This window comes from Bos javanicus, chromosome 9, assembly GCF_032452875.1.
Source record: "Bos javanicus breed banteng chromosome 9, ARS-OSU_banteng_1.0, whole genome shotgun sequence".
NCBI lineage: Eukaryota > Metazoa > Chordata > Mammalia > Artiodactyla > Bovidae > Bos > Bos javanicus.
The window spans coordinates 87,954,230-87,967,951 of record NC_083876.1 but is presented as its reverse complement, the minus strand read 5'-3'; the positions used below and the strand labels follow the sequence as shown (position 1 = coordinate 87,967,951).

General features: G+C 43.0%; 1 protein-coding gene across 5 annotated transcripts in view; it reads right to left on the bottom strand.

The window, feature by feature from the left end:
• The window catches only part of PLEKHG1 (pleckstrin homology and RhoGEF domain containing G1), a 249,265-nt gene that overhangs the window by 39,628 nt on the left and 195,915 nt on the right, over positions 1-13,722 (bottom strand). For all 5 annotated transcript variants that reach the window (XM_061428306.1, XM_061428304.1, XM_061428307.1 and 2 more), the window contains 2 exons: positions 7,419-7,465; positions 3,001-3,151 (listed from right to left, as the gene is read on the bottom strand). In XM_061428306.1, coding sequence (XP_061284290.1) covers positions 3,001-3,151; positions 7,419-7,465 — 198 coding nt within the window. The remainder of the gene's footprint in view (positions 1-3,000; positions 3,152-7,418; positions 7,466-13,722) is intronic.

Sequence of the window (13,722 nt, the reverse complement as noted above, 5' to 3'; positions counted from 1 at the left end):
TCAAGAGCAAACTTTAAAAAGTAATCATTTCTTCTTTTAGCCTGAGAGGCACTTCTGTTGATCATAAACAGACTCAGAAGTACAGAGTGTATTCCTGTGGGGATCTTCATAGGTGACTACACAGCTTTGAAGTGATGTAAAAGACACAGAAGGAACACTCTAAACCAAGTATGAAAGCAAAAATACTCCAGGAAACCAGAAGTTAGTTTTAAATCCATCTAACCACTGTTCTTCCCTTTTTCTTCACTGTACAGACCGAGTGGTTGTATCTTCCACAAATTAGTATGTCGAAATCCTTTCCTTTAATGTGCTGGGATTAGGATGGGGATTTTGGAGGTGACTAGGCCATGCAAACGGTGACTGCAGCCATGAAATTAAAAGAAGCTTGCTTCTTGGAAGGAAAGCTATGACAAACCTAGACAGTATAGTAAAAAGCAGATTCATCCCTTTGCTGACAAAGGTCTGTATAGTCAAGGCTATGGTTTTTTCAGTAGTCATGTACGGATGTGAGAGTTGGATCATAAAGAATGCTGAGCACCAAAGGATTGATGCTTTTGAATTGTGGTGCTGGAGAAAACTCTTGAGAGTCCCTTGGACAGAAAAGAGATTAAACCAGTCAATTCTAAAGGAAATCAACTGTATATTCATTGGAAGGACTGATGCTGAAGTGCCAATACTTTGGCTACCTCATGCGAAGAGTCGACTCATTGGAAAAGACCTTCATGCTGGGAAAGACTGAAGCAAAAGGAGAAAGGGGTGGCAGAGGATGAGATGGTTAGATGGCATCACTAATCCAATGGAAATGAATTTGAGCAAACTCCGGGAGACAGTAGAGGACAGAGGAGCCTGGCATGCTGCAGTCCACGGGACTGCAGAGAATTGAATAGGACTTAGCGACCAAACAAGAGGCCATGAGAGTAGTGCCATTGTAAATGGGGTTAGTGCTCTCATAATAGAGACCCCAGAGAGCAGTCTTGCCTCTTTCTACCATGCGAGGAAACGAAGAGGAGAAGGCAGTCTGCAAATGAGAACTCAGCCATGCTTGCCCCCTTATCTTTGGTTTTCAACCTCCAAAACTATGAGAAATAAATGTTTGCTGTCCAAGTCACCCAGGCTATGGCATTTTGTTACAGCAGCATGTACTAATACCTCAGCTTTTAATTTAAAGGGTGAGGGCTGTTCTTCCTAGCAGTTAACTCTTTGTGAGAATCTCAAGTGGAGTCTTGTTTAAGTGACAGAGATCTGAACCTTTTCTTTTAATTGACTTACTGTCTAGAAAGCCGTTAGGTAGATATTATTGGGACACACTGGACTCAGATGGGCTTCCCTGGTGGCTCAGATGGTAAAGAATCTGCCTGTGATGCTGGAGACCCGGGTTTGATCCCTGGGTCAGAAAGATCCCCTGGAGAAGGGAACGGCAGCCCACTCCAGTATTCTTGCTTGCAGAATTCCATGGACAGAGGAGCCTGGCGGGCTACAGTCTATACCATATTAGCAGAGTCCAGCAAAGATCTATCATGGGAAAGCGAGTATTTTTTAAAGAATTATTTGGCACTGATTTAGTAAATTAATCCCACTAAATTTAGGGGTCATTAAAGCCAATCGAACAACTAAAGTAATATCCACAGTGTGGTTTCATAGGACACAAGACTCCCAAGATGGGCCACACAGGCAAACAGACAAGGCTGAGAAATTTCTGGTAAAGATGGGCCATAAAGAGTGCTCGCAGTTTTAAATGTGTGTGAACTGGGCAGCCTTGGAATGCTTAACCAAGTTAGAAGCCTGGAATCATTTAAAAAGAGATACATGTATACTGCAGGCCTGTTGATATAGATAGGAACTCTGGATTTAAATCTTTTATGAAAAGATTTTTAATGTAGCATTAAAAATAATAAAGTAGGGATGTGGGAGGAAGGCTCAAGAGGGAAGGGGATGGATATATGTAAACATGTGGCTGATTCACTTTGCTGTACACCAGAAACTAACACAACACTGCAGCCCGCCAGGCTCCTCTGTCCGTGGGATTCTCCAGGCAAGAATACTGGAGTGGGTAGCCATTCTCTTCTCCAGAGGATCTTCCCAACCCAGGGATCAAACCTGGGTCTCCTGTATTGCAGGCAGATTCTCTACTGTCTGAACCATCAGGGAAGCCCCATTGAAAGCAATTATAGTCCAATTAATAAAGTAAATTAAAGTAACAGAATAAAAATAACAGTTTTTCTGTATTGACTGCCTGTGAGGCACCATGAATGTGGGAAATGCACAGGACTGGAACCCAGGTAGTATCTTGACCACAGCCCTGCTCCTAACCTAACCACTTGGCTATCCTGTCTTTGTCAAATTGCCACGGCAATTCACCCTTACAGAATGAAATTACTTTAGAGAACACTATTTTCCATTTTTATCAGCTTCCTTAGAGGATAAGAAACAAGAATGTATGAGAGCTATGTCTACTTTTGTTTCTAAAGCCTCCTTAAATTTTGTACAAATAATGGGAAATGATATAAAGAGAACAGAACCCAAAGTGAGGTGAAGCCCAGCTCAAAGACATTTATCACACTGCTCATCTGTCTTCTCTCCTTTCAGCCCTTTCTCTTTGCTCCTACGAAAGCCACTCTATGACAAACAGCTCTTACTCCCAACTGCCTACCGAATCCGGGCTCATGGAAGTAAAATAAAACATACACAAAAAATCTGTTGTTCATTAAGAAGACAGCTCCTTGCTTGAAACTGTCACTGCCTGGAGTGAAGGACTTGTAAGCCCTTTCACCATTAGAGATAAAATGAATCTTTCTACTCGGCTGTTATCAATGAGGCTGCAGGCCTACCACATAAATATCTCTAATTCCTCAAAGCAGATTAGTCAGTTGTAAAGTATGAGTGCGGAAAATGTTTCCATATGTCCACAGACACTTTTGATTTTTTTTTCTCCTAAACTTAATATATACACATAAAACCCTTAGCCTCTAGAAAGTCCTTCCAGTGCAGGCAGAAACTTACATGCAAAAGGAGATGATACTTGAGAATCCGCTGAACTGGCTTCAAGAGATAGGACCCCAGAGGCAATGAATGTTTCAAAGTTTCCTGCCGTTCCCTGAAGAATTTGGCCAGCATCTTGTTCCTCATACACTCTGTTAGCACAGCCACAGATCTGCAAGAATATTTTAAAATCAAAATTGTAACTCTTAACATAGATATTCAAGTTTTAAATCCCAGTGGAAGTGAAAAGTTAGTTGCTCAATCATGTCCAACTTGGCGACCCCATGGACTGTAGCCCGTCTGTCCATGAAATTCTCCAGGCAAGAATACTGGCGTGGGTTGCCATTCTCTCCTTTGGGCGATCTTCCTGACTCAGGGCTCGAACTCAGGTCTCCTGCATTGGAGGTGGATTCTTTACCATCTGAGCCACCAGGCAAGTCCTTTAAACGCTAGAGTAAGTATCAAGGCCTTAAAGCAGATAAAGCGGCAAGAGAGCAATAGGTAGACTAGAAGGCCTCTGGGTGGGTGAGGAAAAGGTGTCCCTCTGGTTGAATTGGGTGAATCTGGTCCCAATTCACCTCTATTAGGTGAATTAGAAAAAGACACTTTAAGAGGGTGGGGAAACATGGACACATGACATCTATGCTGCCAGCTCTGTCCTCCAAGGGATGAAGCCCCTGTCAGGACATAGGACTTGCCCCAGGGGATTTGAATTGGACGGTACCCCAATTTAAAGAATCTGCCTGCCAATACAGGAAACACAAAAGGCACGGGTCTGAGCCCTGGGTCGAGAAGATCCCCTGGAACAGGAAATGGCAATTCACTCCAGTATTCTTGCCTAGAAAATTCCATAAGCAGAGGAGTCTGGTGGGCTACAGTCCATGGGGTTACAAAGAGTTGAACACGGTGGAACGACTGAGCACACACACATGAGCATCTTTGTTCGTTGTTCAACTTCACATCTGCATTCAGTTTTCACAAGTTACACTGCAAGGAGCGGTCACCACTGTACTAAGAAAAGAGTGGCTTCTTTCCAGCAGACCCAGCCTCATGCCAGATATTTGTCACCTGCTTTGCTGGTTGTGTTTGTGTAAGTGCACAATGTGTGTGATGTTACATGCAGGTCTTTGGAGACCTAGTCCCCCAGGGAACTTCCCTTTGAGAATCTCTGAACAGACCTTTCTGTCCACCTCCAGGTATCTCTCTCCTCATTCCAAATTCAGTTTTTGAAACAGCTGGTTAACCTTGGTCCTCAAGGACCATGCTTTACAGAGTGTATTAGAAAAATGGCTCAGGATTCCTTCTCTACTCCAAAGGCAAGAAGTATGGCCTCCAAACATCCTAGAGAGATGGCTGAAATAACACTCACATCTTATACATGAAGTAAGTTGGTGGTCTTGTGAGGTCACACACACACACGTAAATTAAAATCTCATGGTCTCATAAGTTAGAAGCAGGTGGAAGTATTTCAGCTCCTTTCTCCCCAAGTCTTAATAGGTTTTCAGAATTAATTCAGAAAATTGGAGTCAAACAACAAAATAAAACTCCTTGGAAGGAACTGACATGGACGGTGGTCTCCTGACGAAGCGATCAGAATCCCTTTTGTGTCTGACTCCTTGGAGAAATATCTGTTCAAATAGATTTATTTTTCCCTTCAAGTCCAGATTTCAAAACGATTCTTTACCATGGAACCCAGGGACTTTTCTAAGGCTCTTTAGAGTCAGAATCAGCTGCCCACTGGCTGTCTAACCCTCTGAAGTCTTGAGTTCTTGCACAAGGATAAGACACCTGCAGGAGATGCTAAGCACACTGAACTCCAGATTGAGGCCACGGGGGGACATTCGAGGACAATGACCTGAGCGGGTCTGGCCCTCTCCCTGGGGACAAGAGGGAGGGCTTGAGCCTCTTCCCAGGGAAGTCACCGGGGCGTGACTGCTATGAAGGACATCTGTCAAGGCATGCAGGAGACACTTAATATCACTGGCCCAGGTCCAAAGCGGGAAGACACGTTGTCAGATGGGCTGAACACCCGGCGCTCATGGCTTGTGAAGACAGGGGAGGGGAGGGAAAGCTTGGGCCTCAGAGAGCAAATGGTTAGGAGGGGGACGAGAGAAAATCTTTTCCTATGAACATGAAAACCACACAACTGGGCAAGACTCAGATGTACCCACTTCACTGAGAGGGCCTGGGAGCATCTCCCTGCTAACATGTTTCTTTCCTTCTTTAAAGTCAGATCCAAAATACAAAACACTTCCTCCAGGAAACTGTCCTGACTTCTCCTCCTTTATCTCATGCATCTTTAGCCTCTGTTACACATGATTGAGGTGGTTCTGCGTTGACTTATATTCACTGATTTGATCTTTCCTGATGGCTGTTTCACTATTGCATTTGGTTCAGTTCTGACCCTCAAAAGAAAATGAACTGCTTGAAGGCAAGGGATATTAGTTCCTATCTCCTGCCAGTGTACACTGAATGTGGACTTGTGCTCCATGAAGGACAGGCCCTCAAAAATGTCCTTGCACAAATGACTGTCGCCGACCCTGAAGCAGCCAAGTTTATAAAAGTTGCTTTCATTTTGCACTCTCCATTCTTATTACGAAGTTAGAAAAATCTTCTTAATATAAACCTCCAAAACTAAATATTCAGAAGATATTTCTTCAAATGACATGTTTATATTGAAATTTACACAGACGTAATCCTCCACACAAGCCACTCTAGCATCTGGCTCCCGATACTGGGTCCAGGGCTCTGCTGCTTCTTCAGAGTTGGAAAGGTTTTCCATTTCTCTCAGGAGGAAGGTCTAAGGAGAAGTTGAGGCCTGATTCTGTGATTTCTCTGCATCAGGGTGTGGTATAATGCTGGCTTTTGGCATAAGGACCACAGATTTAGTTGGGGCATCCTACAATCTCCTGATTATCTTTAGCAGAGAGATGGCAACAAATGTTTTAGGAGAGCATTGTGTTAGTGAAACTGTGTAAAGTGTGGGTGGGTCTACAGATAAGGAGATGGATAAATGTACTAATATACATGTGGGGTTTTTATTTTGTTTTCAGAGAAACCTGGGAAAAACATGCCTGGCCACCAACCAAATAAATCACCACAGCACAATATGCAGACCAGTATTTAGAGGAGGAGGTGAAAACCCTCCAATGGAAAGAGTTTTGCCACCGGTAAGCCCAAGCCTCTGGCTTCACATCCTTTAATCCACACTGGCTTTCTAGGGCCACCCCCAGGCAGGAATGACCCACTTGCTCTTCCTAACCACAGTGGCATGAGGGGCTCAGCCTGCTGGCTTCTCTTCGAGGTGGACCCCAGAACCCACTTTATCCTTAAGGACATGTCCATACCAAGACTGGCTACAGAGTAGATAAAAGTACCCTGAGCTCTCTTCCTGGTTCATGTCTAACATAACAACACTAGTCCTGCTAGTCATGGGCAGACAGACAGTAGAAAGGTACGGGGCAGAGGGAATCACAAAGCTTCAGAAATTCTACAAGGATGTAGCAGCATGAGATCTGAGGCCAGACCAACGCTGGTTTGAATCTCAGCTGGGTTCGCTCACTTGTCAGCTGTGTGACTCCTGTAAATTCAATAAACCTACTGGAGGCTCGATGATTTCATCCATGCAGTGGGGATGGGACAGGGATGGTGATGAACAAGCACTTCTGGAGGACTTACCAGGGCCAGGCCCTGTGCTGTCTGTATGTTCTTCTTTTCTTTAATCCCTTAACATCTCTAGATTGCTGGGAAAATGAAATTCAACCACATTTTGTATTTATAGCATCAAGAGCAGCACTTGAAATTAATAAGTGCTCAATACATGTCCTTTGGAGAAAAAAAGATTTCCAGCAGAGTGAGTCATGGTCTTAGACCTGATTCCCTTACTGAATGATCACTGAGGCTGCTCCTTCAACGGCCCTCCTGCCAGCACCTCTGGTGTAAGTGAATCTGAATCGATGGTCCAGGTAGGAAGCTTATCATGATCATTCCCTTCTCTGAGCTCCATAAAACTTGCATAGCTTCTAAAACTTACATAGCAAAAATATAACCTATTTTATCCCCAGATAGATTATATAAACTCATTAGCAGGGCATCCCACATTCTTCAAAACACAGCACACATACAAAAGGGTTAATAGGTAAGCCTTCTTCTAGCCAAACACTTCTAGGAGTCCAGTGGAGGACACCTAACAATCTTTTTGGCCTCCTTCAAGGTCATTCACAATTTTCCCCTGTACAGGCTCTGCTGGGTAGTCCCTAGGCCTGAATGGATCAGTATCAGGATACCCCTGTGATCCGTTCTCGGCATTTCTGCAGTCTTCCCACAGTATTCAGCACAGCGCCAGGCACATAGTGCCCACTGATCACATATACTGCTTTGACCGACTTCAAGCAACATGAAGGTAAGCAAAAGTATTCCCACACATTCACCAGGCGTACCTTGGATAGTTCGTGCAATACTGGGTATAAATGTGGAACTCTTCACTCTGCAAGGAAACAAGAGAGATGTAATAGGCTAAAAAAAAAAAAGAGTAGAGCCATGAACATTCAATGAAAAACAAAAGATATATCATTCATCCTTTAAAGGGTGTTGTTTTAAAAGTTGTTTCTCTAACCATCTTGGCCTGTCTTCTGAGTCCCTGTGGCAATCCATTCGTGCCATTTTAACTACCTTCGTTTATACCTAGAATCCACATGCACTTGGACTCATTTGAGATCATTAAATACTTATTGAGCATCTGCTATGTTAGATGAATCTGAAGGCAAATAGGAAGAGGAAAATAACAGGGTTTTTGTTCCTAGGTGTTCATGGTCCTCTGGGGCATTTGCAGGGTGAGAGAGAAATATAAGCAGATAATTTAAATATTATGTGGTCAGAACATGTTGGAAGTATGTGCAAGAGAATACTTTCAAGCCCTGTGTGTGCAGCTTCCTCCATCCATGGTCTCTCCCACCTTTTTCACTGGATAGCCATTAGGCACCTTTTGACATTGAACTGAGGCTTTATTTCCTCTCAGGGGACTTTCTTGAGTTCTTGGACTGAGCCAATTGCTCCTACTTTAGGGTCCCACAACACTCAGTACCAACTTATCTTACAGCATTTGCCAAATGAGCATGACATTTTTTGTGCATCTGTCTGCCACTCTACACCGTGAGTTCCTGCAGGAGAGGGGCCATAGAGTGCTTGCCTGGCACATAATGTTTTTTGAACTAATGAATGCCCCTCTCTCCTATGAAGCTGAAAATTATTTGAGAGCAGGATCCAAGTCTACTCATCTGTACATCTAGCACAGCAGCAATGCCTCAAATGCATTAAATGTTTGGCTAACTAATGGGGGCTTCTTGCCTTTTGCTATGGTTCCCTTATCAACAAATTGATTCCAGGTTCCCTCATCAACAAATTCTAGACATAATATCATTTCACTTACTTGTAAATACTTTAGTTTATATCTTTAACATGAGGACTTTAAAAGGAAACATCACCACAATGCTATTATCATCTTTAAATAATTCCATGGGAAGGACTGGGAGGTTGGGATTAGCAGATGCAAACTATTATACATATAGGATGGATGAACAGCAATATATATAGTAGTATATATCTACTGTATAGCATAGGGGATTATATTCAGTATCCTGTGATGAACCATCATGGAAAAGAACATGGAAAGAAATATATATATATGTATAAAAAAACTGAGTCACTTTGCCATATAGCAGAAATTAAAGACATTATAAACCAACTTTACTTCAATAAAATGTAAATAAATAATTCTGTAATATCACGAGGGTTGATTATCACTATTCCTATTTTTTCTTTTTAAAAATTATAGTTTGCTGTTTGTTCTGTATTCCAAACAACATCCACACACAGCAACTTGATACTGATATCTAAGTCCCTTCTAATCTATAAATTCCCCCTTATTTCCCCCCTGCAATTAAGTTGAAGGAGCCAGATGATTTGTCCTGTGGTCTCCTGCAGTCTCAGTTTTGCTGATCACGTCCCTAAGGCTTTCTTTACTATATTCCTCTGTCTTCCACGCTCCTTGTGGTTTAGAAGAGGCTTGACTGGATTTAGGTTCCATAATTTGGCCCAAGTACATCATAGACTGGATTGTGCTTAAATTGAGAGGCATAGGAGCTGGTTGTTTCTTTCTATGATGTTAATAATCATTGGTAATTACTGCTTAGGCCTTTTAATTCATGAAGGGCTGCAAAATGGTGATATTTCCAATTCTACTATTCTTTCTTCATTTATTAGCCAGATTTTTTTCCAGGAAAGGAACTGCCTTAGATTAGTTACTCTGCAGTTTGTGGTTTGTATGGGAAAGACAGGATAAATAAATGCTTGATTCCTTTCCTTAATTTTCAAAATAATGCATCGGCGCTCTAACATCCTGAAAGGACTTGAGTTTTTTAACATCACTGTGGATTTCATGAATATAAACATATTTCATGACTTTCAGTTGTCTTTAGTTAGCTATCTTTTTATTGATGCTCAAACGATCCCATCTTTGGCTAACAGGAGCCTCTTCTTGAGTATCTGTGACCTGACTTACAGCCTCCAGTAGCTCCTTGCTTTCTGGGGTGACAAGATGTTTCAGATCCTCTTGCACATTTCCCTCCCACACTTGTTCTCCATGGAGCCCGGATTCCTTCACGTAGGCAACAGTATGTGGAAACCACAATCTGAGCATTAGCGATGCTCTTGCTACCAGGTTAATTATTATTTCTAGGCCTTCTCAGTGGACAGAGCTAGAAATATGGTGTTTCTAAAGCTAAAACACATGCTTGCTGCGGCTGCTGCTGCTAAGTCATTTCAGTTGTGTCTGACTCTGTGCGACCCCATAGACGGCAGCCCACCAGGCTCCCCTGTCCCTGGGATTCTCCAGGCAAGAATACTGGAGTGGGTTGTCATTGCCTTTTCCAAAAACACATGCTTAGTTCATGCTAATTCTTGCAATTCAGATTTTCCAGGCAAGAGTACTGGCTGCTGCTGTTGCTGCTGCTGCTGCTAAGTCACGTCAGTTGTGTCTGACTCTATGCGACCCCATAGATGGTGGCCCACCAGGCTCCCGTCCCTGGGATTCTCCAGGCAAGCATACTGGAGTGGGTTGCCATTTCCTTCTCCAGTGCAGGAAAGTGAAAAGTGAAAGTGAAGTTGTTCAATTGTGTCCGACTCTTCGCGACCCCATGGACTGTAGCCCACCAGGCTCCTCCATCCATGGGATTTTCCAGGCAAGAGTACTGGAGTGGGGTGCCATTGCCTTTTCCAAAAACACATGCTTAGTTCATGCTAATTCTTGCAATTCAGATTCAGGACTAGAGTGTTTCTAATTAGCCTCATTCTTAATCTGTATTTTCTTTCTCTTGCCAATTCCAGTTCTCAATGACACAGCTGTGAATATTCATTTGCTTTATCCCACAATACATACAATTTTGGAATAACAATACTGAAACCTTCATATATGATATAATTACTGAAAACGGTTAAGGATGTATTTGCTGTATTTTGCCCATAGCATATTTTTTAATTGATTGACATTTCCTCTGCCTGGTCAGGCTACAAACTGGATTCACAGTTAGGTTCATTGTTTCAATCTGCTTTCATTTTTTGAAGGCTGTTTTAAACTTTAACTTTGTCTTATAATTATGTAAAATAAATACGTGGTTTCAAAGTCAACTCTCCAAAGAAATGCACAATTAGAGAAGTCTGGCTTCTATGCTTTCTCATTCTAGTCCATTCCCTGTCTTTCCCCTCAGGAACCAACTTCTAATCTTACAGTTTATCTTTTTAAATTTTTTTTAAACATACACATTGAAATATAAGTATAACCTTCCCCATTTCTAGATAAATAAAAGCGAGTTATGTCAGTGATTCTCAAACTTGAGCATTAGAATTACCTTGAGGGCTTATTAAAACACAGATTATTGTGTTGCACCCTCCAGAGTTTCTGATTTGGTAGGTCTGGGTAGGGCCTGAGAATCTGTTTTCTAACAAGTTCCTATATGATGTGGTCCAGAGACCACACTCTGAGAACCACAGTGCTAGACTCCCCACCCCATCCCCTTTCTAGGAGTATATAGCAATATTCTTTATTTGCTTTTACTGCTTTGTACTACTTTATTATGTGGATATGCCACAGTTTATTCAACCAGGTTTTGTTCATGAACATTTGGGCTGTTTCCATGTATTGCATATTTCTATAGGTGGCTCAGCAGTAAAGAATCCGCCTGCCAATGCAGGAGATGCAGGTTTGACCCTGGGTCAGGAAGGTCGCCTGGAGAAGGCAATGGCGACCCACTCCAGTATTCTTGCCTGAAAAATCCCATTGACAGAGCAGCCTGGTGGGCTACATCCATGGGGTCGCAAAGAGTGAGACACAATTGAGCACACACACATGCAGGCGTGTACCTTATATAGATTTATAAATTGTAACAATTAGTACTATAAAGTAAAACATCACCTTTGTTGAGATTTTGTCACTATATCTTTAGAACAGATTTCTGGAAGTAGGATTGCTGGAATGAAGGGTGAATTCAGATGTACTTTTTCTAGACATAGCCAAATTCCCCTCCACAGGGTCTACTTTGTTTTCCCACAATTAAAGGAGTGTCTGTTTCCCCATGGCCTTGCCAACATAGTATGCTGCCAAAGTTTTAAGCATAATATTAAAAAAAGACTAAGTTGCCAAATTCTAAAAATCAGAAGATAAAAATTTTTTTATTTCTGGCTTCTCTTAAAAAAGTATTAGATCCACAGGCCCTAGGCCTACAGTTTCACCTAACACTTCTGTCCCCAAGACACAAGTACCTTGACGCTCTGGCCTCTGCCTGGGCCTGTTCACGTGCTGTGTTCATCAGCTTAGCTCCTGAAGGCACTGGAGTGTTCCACTTTCCCCAGGATAAGGCAGGCACAGTGCCTTGCCCAAGGTCTTCCAGGAAATGAACATCAGACTGGAGTGTCCCCCTCTCTTTCTATCCTTTGGTCTGGGATTGAGCTGTATTCCCCCGCCATGGATGCACACAGTGCGGAGTCTTAACCACTGGGCCACCAGGGAAGTCCCTGGAGCCCTTCTCTGGGTGTACTCACACTCTCACACTTTTTTGCTTTGTTCCTGCCTCCTGCCGCACTCAGTATGGGGTTGAACAGCTATTTGGCTGATTTCCTTAAACTTAGCATCATATGAAATACCAAACACAATGGCCTCAATAGAAACATTCTAAAGTACATCATCTACATGAGCTACCCTAAAAGCACCTCAAGGCTTCTCTGCACAACTGAGTTTTGGGGCATTCTGTGACATCATGGCTCTGCTTCTGTCTTAAATTAGGCAGTTTCAATTTAAATCACTTATATATTCTTAATATAGAACCAAATGCATATTTGATCTTGAATTTATAAGCCCTGTGGACAGTTAAATAATGGCTTTACACAAAAGTCAATAACTCCTACTTAGTTAATCCCTGAATAACTATTTCTTATGATATATGCACTCAAATCCTTTTCAGAAGTATTTAGGGAGAAAGAAGGCAATGAGAGAAAATTATATAAAACCAGATATCTTTTTCTGGTTGTTTAACACTTTCAAGTTGCAATTAGTGATGATGTCAAAATAAGACATTTAATTATGAAAGAACCAAAATATAGCCATCACGGCCAACTGAACACAAAGGGTGTTTGAACATTTCCTGAATGAATAATCAGAGAATAGAAATCTGTATGACTTTAGGGTTTCTTCTGCCATAATGTTAATGTCTCCCCACTCCATCTTTCTCCCTCCCTCTACTTTTCACACACACACACACACACACACACACACACACACACACACACTCACTCACTGATGACTGAGCAGTTTTCACAGGACACTACTGAGAAAGGCTTACTCTGTAAGGAGACACTGATTCGTGTGTGTGCATGCTAAGTCATTCAGGCATGTCTGACTCTTTGTGACCCTATGGACTATAGCCCACCGGGCTCCTCTGTCCATGGGATTCTGCAGGCAAGAATACTGGAGTGGGTTGCCATACCCTCCTCCAGGGGATCTCCCGGACCTAGGGGTCGAACCTGTGTCTCTTATGTCTCCTGCATTGGTAGGGGGTTCTTTATCCCTAGCGCCATTCGGGAAGCCCACGACACTGACTTGAATAGACTCCAATCATACCTATTATCTGATACCAGCAGTTTCCTGAGGATAATTTAAACAAGTGGCTTGTGTGTGTGTGTGTGTGTATGTGTGCATATGTGTGTGTGTGCACGTGTGTGTGCACACACACAGGCCTGGGCACTGAAAGGAGACAGGCTCCAATGAGGAGGGGGCCACGCATCAGGTGAAAGGAGGCGGTTAAGGGAAGTTGGGCTTCCGAAGACAAACTTCCCTCCTAAATGTCACCCAGGGTCAGCCTGGCTGACAGTCAAGCTAAGTGACGGAAATGAGAGTGGAGGTGAAGGCAGGAAACCGCGGAAACCCGTTCCAGGTGTTTCCAGAGCCCTAAGAGCAGGCGAGCGCTTGGTGGGCGAGAGCCTGGCCTGCCTGGCGGGGACTTTCACCCCTCCTGAGAGTGGCTTCTGCAGCGCTTTGTTGTTCTTTTCTGGGCAGCAGGTAAGAAGGGCTGTGTTCTCCTCTTGTCGGGAGGGATTTCTGTCGCCTAGCCATACACAAAAGCAAGGTCAAAGTTGACTCTCCATGTAAGCCCCAGTGACTCAGATAAAAGCAGACGGCAACCGCCAGCTTCACCT